General features: G+C 42.3%; 1 protein-coding gene across 1 annotated transcript in view; it reads left to right on the forward strand.

The window, feature by feature from the left end:
- FES (FES proto-oncogene, tyrosine kinase) overlaps window positions 1–26,162 on the forward strand; it is a 259,267-nt gene that overhangs the window by 223,319 nt on the left and 9,786 nt on the right. Inside the window, exons 13-16 of the mRNA XM_069766154.1 lie at window positions 2,821–2,874; window positions 11,133–11,251; window positions 18,977–19,071; window positions 26,031–26,154. Coding sequence (XP_069622255.1) covers window positions 2,821–2,874; window positions 11,133–11,251; window positions 18,977–19,071; window positions 26,031–26,154 — 392 coding nt within the window. The remainder of the gene's footprint in view (window positions 1–2,820; window positions 2,875–11,132; window positions 11,252–18,976; window positions 19,072–26,030; window positions 26,155–26,162) is intronic.

Genomic DNA, 26,162 nt, shown 5'->3' on the forward strand with positions numbered 1-26,162 from the left:
CTCTATAATTGTAAAATCAAGTTTTTATCTGCCGTCCCACTATGCAAAACTGAGAGGGCAAATCTAGTGGGGTATTGGTTCTCCTGTACTATTCCACCCTACCATCCTATATGTACGCCCATCGGAGAGCATGCTTATTAGATGGAAGGCAAGATTAGTCTGGGGAAATCAACACCCCACCAATCTAGTCCTCACGGATTTGCAAAATGCAAGTACGGATTAAAACTTGATTTTACAATTATAGAGTAATCACTAAATTATAAGAAGGAGCTTGTTAGTATGTAATAATAGGGTGAGGTAGAGGCATGGCGTTGGTGTGGGGGGCTCTAAGGCAGCTGACAGGTTCCTTTTAAGATTATATATGATGTTTCTTGTAGCATTTCTACCTTTCCCCACATGGTAATAGTTAGGCGTTTGCGGTCATTATAAAGAAATCCCATTATGCTTGTCTGAGACATTATATAGCTTGTTATTATATTTGTATATGCATTACATTAATAATGCAACCTTCTGATCTCTTTTCATGCCCTTGGAAGCATTCAGGAAATTGGTTTTTTAAGTAGAAGCAATTCAAGGGTAGAGTTTTAAATCAGAATCGGCACAGTTTTGGATACACTACATTTTGCATTATTCTGATGAAATTCCTCAGAATTCTATTGGAAACTAATTATAAATCCAAGAACATAGAGCTGACATAAGGAAAAAAACACAGAAACTTATTTTGTATTTATTTTTAGACATCACAAACTCCAGTCATAAGCTGGTTTTCACACACATAGAGAGTGTATGCATCGAGCATCATTTGCAATGTGTTTCAGAAAGTCAGACTGTCATTATTACTTGTCACAAAAGAGAAGTATGTCATTTAGTCTCAGCTTCTGAAGAAGTGCCGATTCACAATTACGGACATCTTGAACTAATACCTCAGAGGCTTAGATATTTTAAAATTTACTCTGGAAATGGATTGGATTGTTATGTGCTGTAAAGAAATATATCTGGGTTCAGATCTCACCAAGGAGAACTTTTGCATGTAGTTTGTATATTTCGCATGTGACAACATACAACTTTCCCTTTGTTTTCTCACGAGTGATGAATTTTTCTCCCATACTCCTAAAAACATAGGAAACATAGGAAGCTTAAATTGTGAGCCCAAAGGGTTTGCCTGAGCTAATGATATTGCTGACTTATCCCAGAGATAGGTCATCACTATCAGATCAGTGGGGGTCTGACGCCTGGCATCCCCACAGATCAGCTGTTTTTAGCTATGGTTGCTGCCAGATGTAAACAATGTATGGAGCCAGTACAAAACAGATCTTCTTGCTGTCTAGTGGCCATTCACTATTTAATGCAAAAGGTTCTGAGCTGCAGTTCTCAGCAACGGCCACTACAAAGTGAGCAGCGCTGTTCTGCTCCACCTCCGTACACTATTTTCATCAATCCACAGCTGAAGCGAACAACTGCTGATCAATGGGGGGTGTTGGACCCTAACTGATCTGATATTGATAACATATTCTAACTTCCATAAAGGGGCGGTCTGAAATACAAATTATTTTTTCCTGACCTGAATGCCTATTTCATGCTGTAATCTAATCTACGGTACTTTCAAATATGCTTTAATTAGAAATTCCCTATCCTTCACTAGCTACACTATCTTATTGCTTTTCACTGATTCTAAGTGCAGGTATTCTTACAATGCAGACTGACAGTGCGAGTTGTTGCCGACTTGTTAATACTGATCTGAGTCGGCGAGAGCACACACTGTCATTGTGCACATCGCACAATGGCAGCGCAGGGACTAATCCAGCCCCTGCAATGAAGGTAATTGACGCTTCTTTACAAGGAGGTTGCAAGGACTGTGGCAGTGACCGCAGCCTCCGCCCCCTGATGACGCTTCGTTCCATGGTGAGGGTAGGGGCTGTGGCAGTGACTCCAGGCTCTGCCACCTGATGACTCTTGGTTTCATGGAGGGGGCAGAGCCTGTGACAGTGACCGCAGCCTCCGCCCCTGATGACGCTTCGTTCCATGGTGGGGGTAGGGGCTGTGGCAGTGACTCCAGCCTCTGCCACCTGATGACTCTTGGTTTCATGGAGGGGCAGGGCCTGTGACAGTGACCGCAGCCTCCGCCCCCTGATGACTCTTTGTTCCATGGTGAAATTGTTTTATATTCCTCTAGGAACTTAACAGGGAACACCTAAGAGCAGGGACTTAACTACAATAGATGCAGGGTTTTGCAGTCACACCCGGGCTCTAGAGTCTAGGGGGGCCAAAAAGTTCCTTTGGCCAATATTAAAAGCCTACTAATAATAAAGAATTACAATAATTGGGGGCCCCATTGGAGCTTTTGCATTGGGGTCCATGAGCTTCAAGTTATGCCACTGCCTAAGAGGGAAATAAATCCTGTTTGGGGAAATTAGGTACTGAACTATCTTTTTGGAGATTTGCTTTATATATTTTTTTTTCTCTCTGCTCATTATCTCTTAGTTTACTTTAGGGAACCATAAGAAATATTGCCTGATAATCCATTACGATGAGTCACAATCCATTGGTTGCAGAATATAATCATTAAAATTCCCAGTAATAAAATGGGTTTTACTTCTATTTGCATTGTGTTCTGTCTCCGCAATATATATAACGTTGCACTCTGAAATTGAAATAATAATTAACAACTGCCCGTAAAACATCGGAGAAATGAAAACATGGAGAAACGAGATGAGAATTATGAGAATTAAATACGGTAGTAAGATCCTGAGATGGAGGGCTACAATGTATCTACTGCTACAGTTAGAATATAATATTTCTTCTTCTTTTCTTCCTAAACAGGATAAATGGGTGCTGGAGCATGAAGAAGTTATCTTAGGAGAAAGGATTGGACGAGTGAGTAGCATAAGCTTTTTAATTTGATTCCAACTCATTAAAATCTATCATATAGGAGGCAGCTGATAATAACACTGCGCTGTAAAAAGCAAACAAAAAAAATAAACAAAAGCCCTTAATTAAAACAACAGAATTCAATTAAATGTGTTATATCAAAAAGTTTATCAAGTGTAAACCTTATTACAGAGTCCATTGTAGAATTAATTATCTGCAAAGCAGATCTACCCGCTGGTGCCAAGATGTATAATCGTCTTAGAGAAATAATGGACTGCGAGGGTCCACTAGGCATCTTACTTATCTACTTGAGTAAATGTTCTTTAATGCAGTAAGCCACAACTTTGTATTCATAGTCCAGGGCATTTAAATTGGGGGGCCGTGATCGGAATTCTGAGCGTAAAAGCCAGCTGTCTGCGCCTCTGCTGTCTGGACCAGGACATGGGTCAAGTAATATCATAAAACAAACTGAATACATTATTAAAGGGAACCTGTCACCCCCCCAGGGCGTTTTTAAGTAAAAGAGCCACCTTCAGCAGCACTAAGGCTGCGGCACTTATGTTTCTGATCCCTAGTAACACTAAAACATTGACTTTTATAAATTGCACCCCATACCTGTATTGAGTCTTGCATCTGTGTTGCTGTTATATGCCCGGCGCCTGCGCTGTGCCAACAGTTCTCAGGCATGCACAGTGCGCGCTGCCCGGAAACTGACATCAAGCTATCGCGCCTGCGTGTTGTGGAGGCCCCAGATCCCGCCCCACAGTGTGTTATGATGTATTCACACTGCGGGGCTGGGAATCTAGCGCCTGCGCAGTGGAGCGGGTCATCGTGCTCCATTGAAGATAGTGCTGAAGTCTCGTGAGATTTGTGAAGGGGCGGGATCTGTGGCCTCCACAACACGCAAGCACGATAGCCTGATATCAACTGTTGGCACAGCGCAGGTGCCGGGCATGTAACAGCAACACAGGAGTCGGCGCACAGACGCAAGAGCTGGATGATGGACGGCTGGGAGGTGGCTGAAACAGGGAGACCCCATACCTCTAGGACTCAATGTAGGTATGGGACGCAATTTATAAAAGTCAATATTTCAGTGTTACTAGGGATCAGAAACATAAGAGCCACCTTCACAGAATGCAGCCTTAGTGCTGCTGAAGGTGGCTCTTTTACTTAAAAATGCCCTGGGGAGGAGGGGGGGGTGACAGGTTCCCTTTAAATAGACTTCTTAGACCTGAAGATGCTGTTGTAGTCATTTTGGAAATCAAGGTCAGAATAACTTTGTAATTCCCTTTTGAAATTTTTCCCTCCTGATATTAAAACAAGCATTTTATTTTAGAGTCCAACTCTTTAACTTCGATATTAAGCAGGAAGGCTTTTAAGTACACCAGACCTCTCAGGTCTAACTGTAAGAAATCTATTCAATAATGTATTCATTTGGTATAAGGCTGGTTTAAAGGTGTTGTTCACTACTAGATATAGTGCCAAACAGTGCAACTCCCTCCAGTCCCATGGTATCAACATCCAATGGGTTCAACTAACTGCTCCAGCCAATCAGCAACCACTGACTGGCCGCAAGTTAACAAAGGGTTGTTTAGCGTCGGATAATTCCATTAAAAAGATTGTTCAACGCTGGGGACATTTTTAAATGCATGTATTTGGGGCTAAAAGTTATTTTTGACATTTTGCTTTCAATACAAATGTTGCACTGTTTACATTTTCCTGTACATTTAACTTTTACACGGTCTGTGGTCATAAAACAGCAGAGAGGAGCTAAAAAAGACAAAGATCTCCCATTTGACCATCAGAACAAGTTCGCTGATAGTCTACCGTCACACTAAGCGACGCTGCAGCGATACCGACAACGATCCGGATCGCTGCAGCGTCGCTGTTTGGTCGCTGGAGAGCTGTCACACAGACAGCTCTCCAGCGACCAACGATCCCGAGGTCCCCGGTAACCAGGGTAAACATCGGGTTACTAAGCGCAGGGCCGCGCTTAGTAACCTGATGTTTACCCTGGTTACCATCCTAAAAGTAAAAAAACAAACGCTACATACTTACCTACCGCTGTCTGTCCTCGGCGCTCTGCTTCTCTGCTCTGGCTGTGAGCGCCGGGCAGCCGGAAAGCAGAGCGGTGACGTCACCGCTCTGCTTTCCGGCCGCTGTGCTCACAGCCAGACCAGAGAAGCAGAGCGCCGAGGACAGACAGCGGAAGGTAAGTATGTAGCGTTTGTTTTTTTTACTTTAACGATGGTAACCAGGGTAAACATAAGTAAATAAAAATGTCCCAAAGATAGACAAACTCTTTTAAGACAAGGGAACAAACTGTCCAGTATGTGGTCTGCGTGGCCTGCCAGTAGTCATCATGACATACACTTTCAATACCTTAACCTTAACATGTGCCACCCTGTCCAATTACTTTTGGTCCCTTTAAAAACAGGGTGGCACATGTTAAGGATCTGAAACTCCTAAACCCTTCATCCAATTTTAATGTGGATACCCTCAAATGAAAGCTGAAAGTCTGAACTTCAACTGCATCTGAATTGTTTTGTTTAAAATTCATTGTGGTAATGTCTATAACCAAAATTAGAAAAATGTTGTCTCTGTCCAAATATATATTGACCTAACTGTACTACCTCACTGGGCAATATACTATGTCACTGGGCAATATACTACGTCGCTGGGCAATATACTACGTCACTGGGCAATATACTACGTCACTGGGCAATATACTACGTGGCTGGGCAATATACTACATAGCTGGGCAATATGCTACATGGCTGGGCAATATACTACGTGACTGGGCAATATACTACGTGACTGGGCAATATGCTACGTCGCTGGGCAATATGCTACGTGACTGGGCAATATACTACGTCACTGGGCAATATATTACGTCACTGGGCAATATACTACGTGGCTGGGCAATATACTACGTGGGCAATATACTACGTGGCTGTGCTATATACTACGTGGACATTCATATTCTAGAATACCCGATGCGTTAGAATCGGGCCACCATCTAGTACATTATAATCATAAAGATAGAAAACTGTATTTGTCCTTTATTATTTATTACATTGTTCCTGTAAAAGACGGATGTCCCACGCATGTACAAAATGGATAAACATATTGCATGTGGACAGAAGAAACAGACACACAGATGGCATACGGATTGCATACAGATGACAACACAGATGAAAAATTGCCATTTTTTTCATGATGTAAAAGGACAGTTTGTCATACTCTCATGTGAACTAAGCCTTAACGGGGTTGTCCTGTTTCGTGTCTTTGTTGCTCATAGGCTCGCAGACTGATAAAATATCAACCTGAGCTTTTATTCACATTGCCCAGTTCCAGCACTGCCTCTCTGCCGCTGCTCCAGTATTTGTGTGGTGACGCCATGTTTATAGCACTTGGAACCACTGCAGACAATGACTGAGCACAGCAGCCCTGCTATTAGATAAGGATTACGAGTGCTTCTAATGTGACGCGCTCACGTCTACAGCCAGTCAGCAAAGACTAGAGCCATGCCGGAGAGGCAGCACTAGAGCCTGGGAGGGTGAGTAAAAGATCAGTCTGCAAGCCTATGGATTCCAAAAGCATTAAACATGACAGCCCCTTTAAGCTGTACACACATGGCTGATTTCGGCTCATTACAATCTACATTTATGACTTCTGTGGGGCTGTACTGTATGTCTGAGTGCACCATAGCATCCATCACATGGAGCATTACAGAGGTATTTCCCCCTAGATGAACCATACTGGACTCAGTGAGAGGCCTCACATATAGGCAAAGTGTAAGACCTTATAGGCTTAGGGCTCGTGACGAAACATCAGATCACCTCCCCCTGTCATTCATAGTGACGTGTATGTTTTCTCCCGTGCATAGGAAGACTTATCTCTTTATAATGAAGTTTGTTATCGGCGTTAGACCGGAATGCTAAAATAGCTAGGTGTCGGATAACTTTATGTGGGGCATAGCTGGGAATGGAGCACTGTCCTTATTAAACATGCCACTGATGTGGTTACGTTGGGAACAATGTATATGTGCTCAGCGATATGTAAATTGGTTTACCATGATAAGTGGTGCCCTGTTTAACCGGATATGTAGCATCCGGACTTAGGGACGTTTTGCTACCTTTAGTGCGCAGGCGCCATTTGACACGCAGCCTGGATTGCTAGGAAGAGGGTGCTGCGCTTTACTGGAGCCCTTAGACATGCGCAGAGACAAGTGTATGTCGTTTTTACCGGACATCTTCTGTCCGGATTTAGTGACGTCTTTCTGTGTATAGTGCGTAGGCGCCTCTTGACGCGCAGCTTAGAATACCAGAAAGATGGTGCTGTGTTCCACGGGAGTTTTCAGACATGCGCAGAAGTAACTACATGTTTTAGTATATGTAAGGGGGTGTGTCGGCATTAGATATGCACCATGATATACAATAAACAATTGAATTGTGGATACACCGCTATATTTGTGATATCTGCAGTAGATCATGGGAGCAACGTTATATCATTATCTTTATTTTGTATGGGGACGGAACATGTTTTTGACCCATTTGGGACCCCGTAGAATTGTTAAGGGGGCGTGGCCTATGCAGGCGCGCTTAGTTTGATTTGGGCTATTTAGGCTCATAATGTCACCGCCGGCTTATGCCTTACATCTATTCAGTATCCGGCATCATGAATATCGCTTCCTCCTGATGAACCGTTAGAACGGGGAAACGCGTCGGGGAAAGACCGGCACACGCTAAGTGACTTTGATTACCCATTTGGAGATGTCTTTTTTATGGCTACATGATGGTGCTCGATTTGATTAAGGGTATCATATATATTATGTGCTAAGGCACCATGACATTTGCCATCTCAGGACAATTCTTTTGAATATTATAGGTGGATTATTTATGTATAGTATGCGTTGTGTTGAAAATCTTGTTTGATTATATGGAGGTACCTATATAGGTCCCTATGATGGTTTATTTATTTATATAGCTATCTATTTTTCACCACTGCTCTCTTTTTCTATATTGTTCTCCCGCCTGCACTGAGAGAGATATTGCAGGGGAGAGAGGGATAGCCTGCGGTGAGTGGGGGCGCCAAAAAATCGTTCCTTAGGGTGCCAACCTCCACAGCCAGGCAGGTGTAAGCAGTAGGTATATCTAGGGCCATAATAGGTTTTTTGTATATTTTTGTGACTGATAATTTTCTCCTTTTATTGGGTCTGGGTTTTATATTTCATATAAATAAAAGTTAAAGTTTTAAGGGATTATATGTACGTATATTTGAGCTTGATTCCTGCTTATAGTTTGTGTTTGATAAAACATCAGATCGCACCTGGACCACTGTTAGTCTATGGGGCCCAGCACATGTATGATTTACTTCCTCGAAAAGTCGTTTCGCGCACAAGTTTGGTACAATATTAGGATCGCACATGGCCATGCAAGTCAATAAGTGCGTTGGAAACCACAGCCTGCACTCGGATGACATCTGAGTACAATGCAATTTTCACGGACTGACAGAATGGAGAAGATGGAGTCATTTTTTTCCTTATCTTCTCCTCATCTGAGTGAATCAGAGCACACTATGCTTTGTGCAAGTAAGAAATTTTATTTTTGGAGATGACTTATTAGGATAGAGATGTATCAAAACGGGTGCAAAGGTTTTTTTTTTTCCATTTTCTGAAGGCAAAAATGTGACTGGCCTCTGAATGAATAAGATATGGAATCTGATTGGTTACCAAGGCAACTACTTTTTACTACTTCCTTTCCACAGTTTTTGATACATCAAGACATTGACTTCTATAGGAACATTTTGAGTGCATGCTTTTTGAATGGGAAGCGATGGGGATGGGGTTACCTGTGTCCAGTGCGTTTGGTGGATCATGTGTTATCTATATACTAGCGGTACATTTCATCATAATTCCTGTGCTGATAAATAATGTAGATTACTACTAAGAAGTGATGTTTGCAGAACAGGAAGTGGCAGCCTATTATTGGGCACAACAGTCATACTGAACACTGCAAGACTTCAGAGTTTTTTGTTTAGATTGTGAATTAGGCAAAAATAACCAACAAATTATTTTTCAAAAATTTCAGTCATTTTGATTATACAAGTTACCATATGTCATGTAATTGATAGTCTTTAAAGGAAATCTGTCACTAGGATTAACCCTCCTAAGCCATCCATATGGGCAGGCAGGTCATAGGAAGCTGAATAAAATGGCACCTTGATATCTGCAATCCAATTTCTTATTCTAGAGAAATACATATTTTTCTTCATATGTAAATGCACTGTTCAGATCCCTGGGCCCTACACTGATCTGCATGAGAATCTGCCTCCGGGGCTTATTTACATAAAAAGGAGGTGTTACCAGTGTGAGACATGCAATGACTGACACTTTCCTCTCAGTGAGATCAGAAGTAACAGTACAGTAGAGCTAACACAGTACAGGAGAAGTGAACTTTGTCTCATTTCAAACACATTGGCATCTACAGTTATCCCCCTCACTGAGCTCGAGCTGTTTGCCAAGGAAGAATGGGCAAGAATTTCAGTCTCTCGATGTACAAAACTGATAGTTACATACCCCAAACGACTTGCAGCTGTAATCGCAGCAAAACAAAGTATTAAGTTAAAGGGGCCGAATAATATTGCACGCCCCACTTTTCAGTTTTTGAATTTCCACAAAAATTTAAGATAACCAATACATTTCGTTCAACTTCACAATTGTGTTCCACTTGTTGTCGATTCTTCACCAAAAATTTACATTTGGTATCTTTATGTTTGAAGCATGATATGTGGGAAAAGGTTGAAAAGTTCCAGGGGGCCGAATACTTTCGCAAGGCACTGTGTGTTCACGAGCCGGATTACATTCGGATTAGCTGCAGATTGAATGCTGCGTACAACTACAGCGTCCAGATGTTATAGCATAGTGGAGGGCATCCGGCGGCCCTGCATTTACGGACATGCAGCGTGCCGCAAGGTAAATAACAGGGTCGTATGTATAGGGTGCGGCGATTCCGGATGTGTGCAATTAACACATCTGGAATCACCGCACGTACAGAAGGGGGCGGCGCTTTGGGCGGAGCGGGTTTTCCGCTCCGTCCAAAGCGCCAACAATCCGGACCGTGGATACAGACTATTACAGAGTTGTGTGTGTACTATGGCTGCAGCAGAGCTGTGTGTGTGTACGTATGGTGTTTATAACATTCATATTACAAATATGTATTAGTATTTTATCTATAATGACAAAAATGATGCTTGTTGTCCCACTTCTCTTTGAGTACTGCAGTTGAAAAAGTGTGGCATCTTAATAACCACCCAGGAAAGCAGATGAAGGGGCCGGCAGCACTCAGGAGAAGCAGGGTGCTGCTGCGAATTTTACTTTTAGCAGATAAGAGGAGAATTGTCTGTGAAGCATGATGCATAGAGGGGCTGAAGGTGATAAAAAAAAGTCACAAAGATACAAAAAAAGAAAACTTATGTTGAACTTGGTCCATATAACAATAAATATGCTGATTCTGTGCATTGTGAAAAATAATGTGATTGTAGAAACTAATAACCTTTTATGTTGATTTTTTTTTTGTAGAGCTTGCGTGTGATTCTAAAGTCAATTGTGAAGCAAGGCATTAGCTATACACAATTGATTAGAGCCCCTTTATTAAATTCAATGATATTATTAGTAAATTTATCAAGGCATTATACTGTTCCTCTGTTATTCCGCCAAGAAATATTTGAACAAATTGACACCTGGGCATTACAATTCCCCTTGTCAGTACGGTGTGTCACTATACAGTGTGACACTATCTGTTCTGATTGGACAGTGTCGTCATACATAGGGGTAAACCAATTAAGTAGAATGTTATTATCCAGTTGGCAATTTATTAATACATTTCCTAGGAGGAATAAAAGAGGAGCATAATCTTTAGGAGAATACAAGTATTTCCTAGAAACCATATGTAAGGAAAGCTTACAGATACTTTATAATTATGCAAATTGTCTCTTCAGAGAGGAAGAGAGCTAGAACTCTAGTACCACCTATTGGAAGGTAGCAATCCTACAAGTCAATGTTGACCCTTTAACGAGCCTTGTCACATGACTTAGGATAATAGTCAAACCAGAATCTCAATTTGCAGACACTGTGTTTCGGGGTACTGCCCCTCATCAGTGCAAAGCGGAGATCTGGTTTAAACGTTGCAGCAAACCGCATATCTTTGGGGAGTGAGCCATATACAAAAGTCTTTCATTTCTGAATGTAATTTCTCATACAGGGTAACTTTGGGGAGGTTTTCAGTGGACGTCTTGGTGCTGACAACACGCCAGTTGCGGTTAAAACTTGCAGAGAAACCTTACCTCCGGACTTAAAGGACAAGTTTCTATCAGAGGCCAGGTAAGGACACTGATCTGTGTCTTTCTAACTGTATAGAATTTGATTACATTTGCTGCTACCGCTACAAAGCAGTGTTCCAGGCAAGTTATTCCTTTCCGAGCTCCACAACCATTAATTTCACTCAATTGCTCTCGTCTAACGGACATATCCAGGCACTGCTCATTGATCTGACACAGTAACAGCATGTAGAGTCATTAAGTGCTGAGATTGTATATCAAATTACAATCAGTGGACACATTAATATTGATTCATTTTTCACCTGTGCTTTATACGCTTGAAAAGGCTGTCAGGTCGGGGCCTCTACAAAAGAACATTGCTACTCCTGGAAAATGGCATCAGACAAAGGTTTCCACCAGCAACTGTCACATAACATTTATACCTCCTGCCCGGCAAGTTACTGATTAACCAGTTACAAAAAGATAGGGAACCGGAACCTGTGGCTTGTACATAACATTTCTTGGCAGCATGCTATTTTATGTAGAGAGGAACTAATGCAATATTAGGACACATTTTATATCTTGTAGCACTAGGTTTTGCTTATATTTTTGTTTGTGTGAACGCACAAAAACTAGCAATGGATATTAGTAAGGCCAGTTTCACATCACATCTTTGCAATGTCGGTGGCTTCTGTCTGATGCCCTGAAAAAAATGGGATTCAGGTGTATCTGCTGATGGGGGCACTGACTAATAAAAAGAGACAGTCACATTGGGCTGTGCCTGACTTCTTTTGGAGCAGTGTCCACCATTTTGAGGTGGGCACAAAAGAGGGTTGCCCACTTGATTTTTGATTTTTTTCTGCAAAACTTCTCAAAAAAGACAGTGGTAGACCACTTTTTTAACAGCATATTAGATAACCATAATAAATCATTAACACTATAAGTGATAAATGTCTACAGACCATAAATCCTATATGAAGATATTAGCTGCCTTCACTGTGAACAATAACAAGATGATAAATATAGTTATAACAATCTGAAAGTCTTTCCAGTTTAGAAAAAAAAAACAAGGACACGTCATTTTATTTTTTTTGAAGAGGGGACAGGGAAAAATGTGCCCTATTTTTATAAACTGTCCAGGAATTTTTGCATGGTTGGGAATCCAAGGACAAAGCAGTCAACAAGTAATGGGCCAGACACTGCTGAAAAGGAGGTTAGACCGAGTCCCATCGGCAAATACACCTGAATTTTCAGAGTTTCGGATGGAATCCCACACTGACATGGGGCAAAAATGTGACGTGAACATAACCTAAAGCTGGGAAATACTGGAGCTGTCTGAAAAGACCAATCTATACCATTTTCTGATAACTACCAGCCCTACTTATCACATGAGAGATGGTGAATGAAGACAGATATCAATTGATTTGTTGCGTTCGGCTTATTTTTATTTGGGTTGATGTTGGATACTGTTCTTGAAAAGTTGCTAACGCCAAAACAAAGGGTTTGCATTCCATTAATGAAATCTCTCAAGCTGGCCATTTCCATAAGATAAATCATTATAAAATTATGTGCAAATTATATTTTGAGATAGCTGGCCATATTCTTCTGTTTGCCAAAATCAGTAATCTGTCATGTTGAATTTCTTTTCCAGTCAGTTGAGGTAGCCGCTATAAAATGCATCTGTGGACTAAAATATACATCTGACTAAACTACATTTTAAGAAAGTTATCAATGACATTGGAAATTACATTCTTTTAAGATGACTATACAGAATACACTCTTAAATGAGTACATTAGCAAAAACACTATTCTACCATGTATATTTTATTGTGTAAATTTGTACTGTCTACTGGCTCTAGCTCTTAATTTTCAGTTGCCTCTGAGCTAGTGGGTGGAGACTTGCTACTATGATGTCTCCCATACCCAGAGCATACAAAGGCATAAGGAATACCTGCTCTTCTGTCTCTAAGTGGCACATATTCAGTTCCGTTAGCAGTGCAGAAGTTATTATATAGCACTACTGAGTGGTGTAGCTGGGAACCCATTCCTGCGGTGAAATAAAACACTTACTAGCAAGCAGAATGGCCTTCTATGTCTCTGCCTCTCACTCTGCTCCTCAACCCTCCTCCCTCTACCCTCTGTAATCTGACACTTTAGAGAGCTGTCAGTCCATTTTCTCTTGTACTAGACAGATTTGTGCAGTGTTTCAGACAAGCTAAGAAGTAGCTCAAAATTGCAGAAAGAAACATTTAGCTGATAATATATATTACATAGTTTATTATATTCACTTGTACTACTGGATCATGTAAAGTTTGTTTAAACAAAAGCAAAATTTAAAGAGTGCATATCACCAATCTGGGGCTGCCTTTTTTGTTTAATAAAACAATGGGCAGCCCAAAGTGGTGATTTTTAAAAAATATAATCCAGTAAGAAAACTTTGCAGAAGTATCTCTAATGTCCTTTGAAAGGGTCTGACTTTCTAGAAACCTGGTTTTGAGATCCTTGCATTCAGAGTGGGATCTCACATCCCTTTTTAAGATCTATAGCGTGTGCTCAGTGTATGTAACATTTACCACCAGTTAAGGGGATTTACATAGCTTAGTAGCTTGTGTTTTTTCTCATCTCTGTGGTCTTCCCTTCAGCAGCTCTTCCTCTTCTACATATTGCTGCATTGACTGTCACGTCAGGTACCTACCTCACTATCTTCATACTTCCCAACATTAAAATTCCAAATCTCGAGACATTGTAGGTATTTGGTATATGTTTTGTTGCGCAGTCTCAGGAAAAACAGGATACCGCAGCTGGCTGGTATGACTACATACTTTCTCCACAAGGGTTGGTGTAACATGGCGTGGGGTAGTCGTGGGCAAGGCACTCGTGTCTTATGCCTCGGCATGTTACCTGAAAGTTGGGGTCCTGGCTGAGTGTGTAGGCGTGGCACGTGCAGGCTGCTAGTAACCGATGATACTGGTTTGCCAGGACTAGGTGTTGGACAGTTCAATAAGGGAGACCACCATCTAAAAATACATATTTTACTGAATGGTAACTTGGTAGGGAACATATACAAGATATACTGCTACACGGTCTTATGAATGTTTCTTTTACAATGCAAAGCATTTTCCACAGAGTTTCAATTCCTTCTTTTCTCTATTGTTCTCTGTCTTTACTTGGCCTCTTTACTCTCTCTACTTGTCCTCTGTTTCTACTGTTTATCACTACTTCACCACAACCCAGCATGACACTACAGTCCTGCTTAGAAAGAGTAATTTTATTCGTCCCGTGGTTCTGCTTCCTCTTTCCCCTAATGGAGCTAGTATGGCTGATATTTATCTTCTGTAGTGCTGATGCTCTGGAACTCCCGCCTGGGCATTTTACTCCTCTCACGTATTCAATTCTGTTTATGCCTGTTCCTTTCAAGAGTAATACACTCTGGACCTTGTTCCTAGGCGTCCTCTCCCAGGATCTGTCTCCTGTAGATCACTATCTCTTAAGGTACCTTCACACATAACGAGATCGTTAACGATATCGTTGCAACGTCACGCTTTTTGTGACGTAGCAACGATCCCGCTAACGATCTCGTTATGTGTGACAGCGACCAACGATCAGGCCCCTGCTGGAAGATCGTTGGTCGTTGGGGAATGATCAGGACCTTTTTTTGGTCGCTGATCACCCGCTGTCATTGCTGGATCGGCGTGTGTGACACCTGTGTTACCTGCAGCACCCGGGTAACCATCGGGTTACTAAGTGCAGGGCCGCGCTTAGTAACCCGATATTTACCCTGGTTACCATTGTAAAAGTTAAAATAAAAAAACAGTACATACTCACATTCCGATGTCTGTCACGTCCCCCGCCGTCAGCTTCCCGCACTGACTGTCAGCGCCGGCCGTAAAGCAGAGCACAGCGGTGACGTCACCGCTGTGCTCTGCTTTACGGCCGGCGCTGACTCAGTCAGTGCAGGAAGCTGACGGCGGGGGACGTGACAGACATCGGAATGTGAGTATGTAGTGTTTTTTTTTTACTTTTACAATGGTAACCAGGGTAAATATCGGGTTACTAAGCGTGGCCCTGCACTTAGTAACCCGATGTTTACCCTGGTTACCCGGGTGCTGCAGGGGGACTTCGGCATCGTTGAAGTTAGTTTCAACAATGCCGAAGTCTTTCCCCTGATCGTTGGTCGCTGGAGAGAGCTGTCTGTGTGACAGCTCCCCAGCGACCACACAACGACTTACCAACGATCACGGCCAGGTCGTATCGCTGGTCGTGATCGTTGGTAAGTCGTTTAGTGTAACGGTACCTTTAGTCACCTCTGTTCCAGATCTCCCTATCCCTTTCTTTCGGTCTCCACTCACCTCAGGGACACCCTCTATGTGGCACTGCTCACATTAAACCTTAGTTTCTCTTTCTATCCACTCCAGACCTAATCTGTCTCAATACCAGAAATTCCTTTCTGAATTTGCTACATAGCCCCTCCCTTACTAGGTCAGTCTAAACTTTTAACTCTCAATGTCCCAGTCAACTACCTGTTGCTGGGCAGAATACAGCTTTATCACAATGGAAATCATTACACATACAAACATCATTAACTCACAACACTATTGACTTTACACAGCACAACATTATACTTTTTTTTTTCAAGGGGGAACGTGGGTAGTATGTCTATCTCATTACATTGTCTGATTACTATGAGAACATATACATAGAACTGCTTAGGTCGCCCTAGCTCGCAGCTTCCCTTTGGCCTTAGCTTCATTCTGATGCAGATGTCAGGGCCTCCAGCTAGAGGCTTTTAACCAATAGAGTGTATTCCCAAGGCTTGGGTCTCAACCCACCCTGGGCTGGCAGCCTGTTTACTACATACATGTAGCTCAGCCTGTTCTGTGTGCACCCATACCATGGACCACCACCCCAGTATATAAACACTGCTAATAGATATTTGTATGCAAATAAAAAGCGTACAACTGTTAGTGCCCACTCAGCACAGGTGTGGCAAAGGGTAGTGAGAGTAGGGAAATGGATTTGCATAAGTGGGCAGGTGGCCCAGGCTCTTTCAGGCCTGGCTATAATTGTTATTATGTATTATGCTTACTTATATAGCATCATTATGTTTCACAGCATTTTATAGATATCTTAATCACTGTTTCCATTGAGACACTATAAATAGCCTATCGCTATGTCTTTGGAGTGTGGGAGGAAACTGGGGTATCCAGAGGAAACCCACCCAAACACAGGAAGAACATACAAACTCCTTGCAGATGATCTCCTTGGTGGGATGGTGGTCAGGACCACCCCAGCAATGCAAAGTAACAGTACTAACCACTGAGCCACCATTCTGGCCTGACTGCACCTAATTGTCCTGTCTTGGAGCGAAATGAGCTGCTCTGGAGCACGTACAAGTCAACCACCATGCAGAACTTGCTGACATTTACAATGCGTTGGATTATGAGTTCCAATTAAGCATTGTATCACAGAAATATCCACTTCAGATAGATAAGCAGGAAATAAAGTTTCATCGGCTTCCTATATTTTCTGTTTTTCAATCCTGTAGTTAAAATTCACTCAGCGGACACACATTATAAAAATATTTCATATTTGACACAGAATTACTTGCTCCATCCAAGTATTCTGTTCTTCTGCTAGGAAATGGGAAACTTGAAGCGTGGAATTTTTATTGTAGACCCAGAATGCTTAAGTCACCTAGGAGAAATTTTCTTTCATGCTGGAGGAGTTAAAGTTCTCCAATTTATGCAAACTTTAGTACAACTATTTATATTGTACCTTGGCTGGGATTGGACATGGCAGAAGTCTGTGTTCTTTTCTAAGTTATGCGCCCTGGAAAGATAAGTTAACAACAACATGACAACTCTGTCTGTCCTCAAAGTCTGACGTTTGTTAGCTATATTCTCCAGTAACTTTTCAGAATAAGTTGGCATGTATGGCGTATGAGGAGTTAATGCTGATTTCTTCATATACTCCAGAAACATATCTCCGTCTATTGCTACAGACAGTAAATGGAGGGGTGGTCCAACATAGTGGTAGGGAAAAGATGATGTAGAAAGCAGGACACAGATTAATACGTAGAATTGCTGGAGCAGGGTATATAAAACTAAAAATGTTAGGAAAACCAAGGGAATGTGCGCACAATACCTTTTTCGGGTGAGTTTTGGAATGCTTAAAAAATTCTACAAGGAAAGAATCTATGTACTGCAATGTTAAAAATACTTGCTTTGCATAGATGTAAGGGGAGGGGGGGCGCAGCAGAAAATGTGGTTCCTCAATGTTGTGTAGCACTTGTGACCAACTGTTGCCACCGAAAGATGGAAGAAGTGTTTCTGGAAGGGTGGATCTAAAGAGATCACTTGGTCAGGTGGTAGCTGTGGCTCAGTATTTCATTTTAAAAGACTGGAGTAACAAGGTGGGAAAGCAGTTGACCGACGCCAACCACCAGGAGGTGTGAGCGGAGGGACACAGAGGCTGATCTACAGCATCAGTCAAGGCTAACAAACAGGCAATCCCTGCATGTGCTGCTGCTGCATGCTCAGATAATACCTTATCCGATAACGATCGCTCTTCATTAGTTGACATATGTTCGTTCTTTTTTAGATTTTCTCAAATGCTTCAGGTTTCAGAAGCCACAAAGAGGTTAAAAGAAGTTGACCTGATCATTGTTCTGGTGACGTTCACTTTGAAGCCGCTCACTATTAGGGCTTGCTCACTGGAACATAGATTCTCGGATGCAAGACAGTCAGATCAGAGTCAGTGTAGTGTGTTCTGACACGCTTGGATGATAGAATCGTAGCACACTGTGAGGAGAAGGAGAACAAACTTTCTCCATATCCTCCATTCTGTGAGTCTGCAGGAATCAGACCACACTCGGATGTCATCCGAGTGCAGTCCAATGATTTCCACTCACCCATACACTTGAATAGGTGCGTGCCATACGATCTGCACTGCAATTTTCTGCATGCTCCGATTTTTTTTCATGCTGAAATAGAATAACATTGTTCTGAGTGCTATCTAATAAAACATCACATAGCACTCATCCAACGTATACACTCGTGTGAGTGAGGCCTAACATACATAATGTAGGAATAAAATGTTGGTGACACAGCCATCACAAAATATAGCGCAAAAGACAGAAAAAAAAACTCTAGAAGAAAAACACTGCCAGTATCATCCTGAATCTTCTTTTACTTAAAAAATTAAACGGGTAGGTCCTTACCTAGAGACTTCGTGTGTACATACCCTTGGTGGGGCTGTCCAGGCTTATGGCAAAATTCTGCATTCACTGCGTGTGACTGCAGACTGCTGAATCCTGACAGCGGGCGGTGCTCACACTGTCACTATTCCCTGTGCTCGTCAGCAGTCACAATACCGGATGTATGCCATTTCTATACTTGTGGGCATTTGCCGATTAGACATGTCTGGCTTTTCTCGATTCACTACTATTGAGAGAAGCCAAATGAGCGAAACTGCATACATCACGTCACTGCTGACCAGCACGGGAAATTCAGGGGAATCAAGACAGTGTGCGCACAGTGTCATGATTCAGCTGTCTGCAGTCACATAAAGGACTTTTGTCCTAAGTGACACATCACTGGAATCGGGGTCTCTGTCTCTACAGCTCCTTTAAGACGCAGTGACTACAGGAGGCTCCTATGAAGATAGCTAAATATTTTGGTCGAATAATGTAATTAACCCTTTAATGTACTGTTTGATTTTGTACAATGTTGGTCACAATTATTTTCTTTTATTCTAATCTCTATCACATTTGTGTTTTCTTTGTTGACAGAATTTTGAAGCAATATAGTCATCCTAACATCGTCAAACTAATTGGAGTTTGTACTCAGAAACATCCGATTTACATTGTAATGGAGTTGGTACAGGGTAAGTTTATCAAGGTTCCTAGTACAGAGAAAAGTTACAGTGCCATCGTGTGGCAGAGGGTGGTGATGCTCACTGATAATAGCACTTGGATAATAGTTAATTGGCCAGGTTTCCATATATCCAGGCCGCCCAGAACTGTTTTTTTATGCCTTAACTGATAGCAGCTGATGCTTTTTCAGCGGTTACTACAGCACACAGCTGAGCTAGATCAAAAATGCAACAGAGCTTTCTGATCTGACTTTTTGAATGATACACTGCAGCAACTGGTGTGCCAGATGAATATGTGCAATCCCATAGAAAACTATATGATCTGGTTCCACATCAGTTTCCCTCCAGCATTACATTGCCTTGCTGGTGGAACAAATCTGTTTTGCCAGATATGCGGAAACAAGGACTAATTACTGTATATTGGTAGCATGCCTAAAATTAAATATTACAGCACTTATGTGGGCCTTTGTGGGACACTACAAGGATGGATGTGGCAGTTACATGATGCATTCCCATGGATGCTGCACATACACTGTCTTCTGCTAGTGCATGTGCCAGAATATTAAAGCTGATGGCCTAATTTATATGCCTGGCAGTCAGTAGGCCCTATGGAGGTATCCATCATTGCCCCATTCTTGTTATGCAACTTATGAACACACGCAAAACAAACAAAATGATTCCCCTGATGCCACAGCGGTCACAGTCTTAAGTTATGTGCACACGTTCAGGTTTTGTCGCGTTTTTTTCACGATAAAAACGCTATAAAAACTCATTAAAAACGCATACATTATGCATCCTATCATTTAGAATGCATTCTGCATGTTTTGTGCACATGATGCGTTTTTTTTCCGCGAAAGACCGCATCGCGGTAAAAAAAGCAGCATGTTCATTAATTTTGTGGATTTTCTGCGTTTTTCCCGCTATTCTATGCATTTGGGAAAAACGCACCAAAAACGCGTCAAAAACGCATGAAAAAACACTAAAAAAATGCATGCGGATTTCTGGCAGAAATATCCGTTTTTTTGTCAGGAAAATTTCTGCAAGAAATCCTGACGTGTGCACATACCCTTAGTATCACTGAAGTGGAAACATCCTACCAGCACCTGACTGCAGCAGCCTCACTGGTCACAAGTTGTACAAGCTAGCTTCCCCGGTGGTGAGACTATCCAGGCTGAGAACCACTGGTGACTGAGCTGCTGCGAGTGCAGTATCAGTGAGCAGCGGTGACATCATCGTGGTTACTGCCAGTCACTAAGGCTGCGTTCCCAGCCGGGCTGAACTGCAGTGACCTCAGCACCGTGGGAAACAGTCAGTGATGAGATCACCACAGTTCAGGCTCAGTGTCTTCACAGCAGATCACCGTGAAACATTCTCATTCACCAGTGGTTTATCAGCATGGACAGTCGCATCTTGGCACCGTCCAGGTCGAAAACTGTTAAAGGGACACTGTCACCTGAATTTGGAGGGAACAATCTTCAGCCATGGAGGCGGGGTTTTGGGGTTTTTGATTCACCCTTTCCTTACCCGCTGGCTGCATGCTGGCTGCAATATTGGATTGAAGTTCATTCTCTGTCCTCCGTAGATCATGCCTGCACAAGGCAATCTTGCCTTGCCCAGGCGTGTACTATGAAGGACAGAGAATGAACTTCAATCCAATATTGCAGCCAGCATGCAGCCAGCGGGTAAGGAAAGGGTGAATCAAAAACCCCAAAACCCCGCCTCCATGGCTGAAGATTGTTCCCTCCAAATTCAGGTGACAGTGTCCCTTTAATCCCCCAGACATGGATTATGGCATGAGACAGAACGACTGACAGGTGAGGGATATTGTTTTTTATTTTTGTTTTATTACAGGAGAACGAGAGATTCAGTGGAATGGGTGTTAGATGAGTATAACTGTGTTTTGTTTTATTTCTAATAAAATATTTTATTCTGGCTGTGTCTTTATTTACCATGTAACTATAGGATTAGTAATGGAAAGGTGTCTTATAGACGCCTCACCATTACTAAGCCGTGAGCTTGATGTCACCTGACAATACAAAGGTGACATCAACCCCACACATATGAACCCCACTTGCCACCCTCTACAGGGCAAGTGGGAAGAGCCAGGCAAAGCGTTATAATTGGCACATCGTAAAGATGTGCCTTTTCTTGGCAGCTGCGGGCTGCTATTTTTTAGGCTGGGGGGTCCTATATCAACGGCCCCTTACCAGCCTGAGAATACCAGCCCCCAGCTAAGAGCTTTAGCAAGGCTGGTTGCCAAAGATGGGGGGAGACCCCACAACTTTTTTTTAAAATTATTTAAATAATTAAAAAAAAAACAGCATGGGGACCCTTTGCAGCAGGGTTGCAGCCCTCAGCTGTGAGTTTTGCCTGGGTGGTTATAGAAAATGGAGGGGAACCATTGCCATTTAAAAAAAAATAATATTTATTTATAGCAGGCGGCGGGTGATGAATACTACCATCAGCTGCACCTGCTGTCACTCTTCTCATTTGAATACAACTCTCATCATTCTCCTCTGCTCACACTGATTGCAAGCAGAGCAAAGGAGAATGATGAGAGCAGTATTAAGCACCCGGTGCCGGAGAACAGCACTTACTGTACCACTGCTTCTCAGGTGTCGTGTCACACGGATGACAGCCCAGTGTGTCATCTGTGTGCAGGTGTGCAGGACGTTTTATGGCCTGTGCTTCTGGTAAAAAATGGACATGTCTACATGTGGGTCACATGGACACATGGTCCATGGCAACACACGGACATGTGCACACCAACGTAGATTTCAATGTTTCTTCGTGTGTCAGTGTCTCCAGTATATGTGAAAACTGTCACCACACGTACTGGAGACAGGGATGTTTGAAAGAGCCCTAATGGTGTTTTTTATTGTATAGAATTTTAGTTATTTCACCATTATAAGAAGGCACAGACAAGCAAGTTCTTTAAAGGGAATTTGAGAGCAGCAGACAGAGGCCTTGATTCCAGTGATGTGCCACTTACTGGGTTTCTTGCTACAGTTTTGATATAATCACTGCAGGAGATTATCACTAAAGGACTAGTAAACCTGCTGCCAGGTAGGCCTCCATAACCCTGCCCCCACCACTGATTGGCAGCTTTATGCCTATGCACAGTGTGTCAATCAGTGGTCCGGGCAGGATAATAGAGAACTTAGATCTGCAGCAGATAAAACAGGGATTTTATCAAAACTGCAGCAAGCAGCCCAGTAAGTGACACATCACTGGAATCAGGTTCTGTGTCACTACATCATGCTGCTCTTAGGCCGGTTTCACACGTCCTGATATTTTCAGTACCGGAAAAACTGATACCAGAGATGTCAGTGTCTTTGTGTCCATGTGTGCAATACTTGTGGCACACATGTGGCAACCATGTGCCGCATCAGTACCACACGCACGGGCTCCAGGGAAGCAGGGGTACAGTAAGCGCTGTTCCCAGGCGGGTAGTGTTGAAGACCACTCGCATCATTCTCCCCTGCTCTGCCGGTGATGAGCACGAGCAGAGGAGAATGATGAGAGTTATATTCACCTGATAACAGTGAGCAGGCGGCGGCTGATGGGGGTATTCATTAACTGCACCCACTATAAATAAATAAAAAATCTGGTGTGGATTCCCCTGCATTTTTGATAACCAGCCAAGCAAAGCTCAGAGCTGGGGGTTGCAACTCTCAGCTGTCAGTTAGCAAGGCTGGTTATCAAATCAAGAATAGAGGGGTCCCTATGATGTTTTTCTAGATCATTTAAATAAATCATTTAAAAAAACGGCGTTGGGTCTCTACCCCCCCCCCCCTCATTTTTGACAACCAGACTTTCTAAAGCTCACAGATGGGGGCTGGTATTCTCAGGCTGGTAAGAGGCCATGGACGTTGGCTCCACATCCTAAAAATAGCAGCCCGCAGCCGCCTATAAGTTTTTTTTTTTGTATATTTGCAGTCTAGCTTCCCTAGGCTGGTGTCCACAGGTCGGGACTCGGCCTTTTTTCTGCCCTTATTCATGCACTGAGGTGAACTCTGACTCATTGTAAGGTTTTTAATATTACAGTGTAGGACCATCCTGATCAGGGTCACCTTGCTGAAGGTGGGATGGCTTTTATGCTATTTTTGATCAAAAACCGTATTAGTAAGAACCCTGAGTTATTTAAATGCACTTTTGCTTTTTACTTATTTAGTTACAAGAGGGTTTATGTTCATTTTGCTTCTTGTAGGTTTTGTGCGCTTTATAGCCAACTAGCTGAAGAGCCCGGCGTTGCCTGGGCATAGTAAATATCTGTGGTTAGTTATAGCACCTCACTTGTCTTATTTTCCCATCACGCCTCTCATTTTCCCAATCACATCTTTCATTTTCCCCCTCACACCTCTCATTTTCTCCCTCACTCCTCTCATTCCCCCCTAACACTTGTCATTTCAACCTCACATCTGTCATTTTCTGATCACTCCACTATTTTTCCTCACTCCTCTCATTTTGCACTCACACCTTTTCATTTTCACCTCACACCTCTCATTTTCACCTCATCACCTCAGTATATACATGTTTGTCATCTCCCTTATATATAGTATACATCTGTATGTCATCTCCTGTATATAGTATATACCTGTATGTCATCTCCCCTGTATATAGTATATACCTGCTGTGTGTCATCTCCCCTATATATAGTATATACCTGAATGTCATCTCCTTCTATATATAGTATATACCTGTATGTCATCTCCTCCTGCATATAGTATATACCTGTGTGTCATCTCCCCTGTATATAGTATATATCTGTGTGTCATCTCCTCCTGTATATAGTATATACCTGCATGTCATCTTCTATATATAGCATATACCTGAATGTCATCTCCTCCTGTATATAGTATATACCTGTAGGTCATCTGCTCCTGTATATAGTATATACCTGTGTGTCATCTCCTCCTGTATTAGACCTCGTTCACACGTTATTTGCTCAGTATTTTTATCTCAGTATTTGTAAGCTAAGTTGGCAGCCTGATAAATCCCCAGCCAACAGGAAGCCCTCCCCCTGGCAGTATATATTAGCTCACACATACACATAATAGACAGGTCATGTGACTGACAGCTGCCGTATTTCCTATATGGTACATTTGTTGTAGTTTGTCTGCTTATTAATCAGATTTTTTTTTGAAGGATAATACCAGACTTGTGTGTGTTTTAGGGCGAGTTTCATGTGTCAAGTTGTGTGTGTTGAGTTGCGTGTGGCAACATGCGTGTAGCAACTTTTTGTGTGTCGAGTTGCATGTGACAGGTTAGTGTAGCAAGTTGTGTGCAGCAAGTTTTGCGCATGGCGAGTTTTGCGCGTGGCGAGTTTTATGTGTGGTGCCTTTTGAGTATGTGAAAGTTTTGTGTGAGGCAACTTTTGCATGTGTTGCAACTTTTGTGCATATGGCAATTTTTCCGCGTGTGCAAGTTTTGCGTGTGGCAAATTTTCCATGAGGTGAGTTTTGCACTTGTGGCGAGTTTTGCAAGAGCCTAGTTTTTGCATGTGGCGAGTTCTGCGCGTGGCGACTTTTGAGTGGCGACTTTTGTGTTTTGACTTTTATGTGGCGAGGTTGGTGTATTTGTGGTGAAACGTGTGCCGAGGGTAATATGTCCCCCTTGTTCACATCTGGCAGCTGTCAATTTGCCTCCTACACTTTTCCTTTCATTTTTTCGCATTATGTAGATAGGAGCAAAATTGTTTGGTGAATTGGAAAGCGCGGGGTTAAAATTTCACCTCACAACATAGCCTATGACGCTCTCGGGGTCCAGACGTGTGACTGTGCAAAATTTTGTGGCTGTAGCTGCGATGCCTCCAACACTTTTCCTTTCACTTTTTCCCCATTATGTAGATAGGGGCAAAATTGTTTGGTGAATTGGAAAGCACGGGGTAAAAATTTCACCTCACAACATAGCCTATGACGCTCTCAGGGTCCAGACGTGTGACTGTGCAAAATTTTGTAGCTGTAGCTGCGACGCCTCCAACACTTTTCCTTTCACTTTTTTCCCCCATTATGTAGATAGGGGCGAATTGGAAAGCGCGGGGTTAAAATTTCGCCTCACAACATAGCCTATGACGCTCTCGGGGTCCAGACGTGTGACTGTGCAAAATTTTGTGGCTGTAGCTGCAACGGTGCAGATGCCAATCCCGGACATACACACATACACACACACACACATTCAGCTTTATATATTAGATGTGAACATGAGTTTAGGTGCTGCATGTATACCGACGTAAACCAAGCTCAATTTTTGTGTTTTGACTTATACCTAATGTAGTAATAAAATAAGATGTAATCCTAGCCTAACAAGCATTGACAAACAAAGTAAAATAAGCAATTTTAATACTGTTGCTCAGTTTCTTAAGGCTATATGCACACGTCAGGATTTTATGCGGAAATTTCCTGAGCAAAACCGGAGATTTTCCCCATAAAATCCGCACGCATTTTACTCGCAGTTTTATCGTGTTTTTGCGTGGATTTTGTGTGGATTTTTCACGTTTTTTTCCGGATCTTCCCAATTCAAAAACATAGTGGGAAATCCGCAAAAAATCCGCAAAATTAATGAACATGCTGCGTATTTTTCCGCATGTGTTTTTTTTTGCGGAAAAATCCGCAACATGTGCACAAAAATTGCTTAATTCATTGGAAATGATGGGATGCATAATGTATGCGTTTTTATGTGTTTTTGCCATGGAATACCGCCAAAAAACACAAAAAAATCCGCGAATAATCTAGAACGTGTGCACATAGCCTAATAGTGAAATGTTGTTGTTGGGGGATATTGGTTGTAACTTTGGGGAGTTTAGCTGAAGATTTTTTTTTTTTTAATTAAAGGCGTAGAATTATTTTTTCACTTATCTCACTAACTCTGTCCTGTGATAACATTATATATGGGGAGATGTGATAATTTTTAATCTGAGATCTATGATCAGATGATATGCTGACAGATGCAATAATGTTGTTCACCCGTAGGTGGAGACTTCTTGACATTCTTGCGGAACGAAGGCCCCAGACTGAAAACAAAGGAACTAATCAGGATGTCAGAGAACGCAGCGGCTGGGATGGAATACCTGGAAAGCAAGCATTGTATTCACAGGTACAGAG

Source organism: Ranitomeya imitator, chromosome 4 (genome assembly GCF_032444005.1).
Source record: "Ranitomeya imitator isolate aRanImi1 chromosome 4, aRanImi1.pri, whole genome shotgun sequence".
Lineage (NCBI taxonomy): Eukaryota > Metazoa > Chordata > Amphibia > Anura > Dendrobatidae > Ranitomeya > Ranitomeya imitator.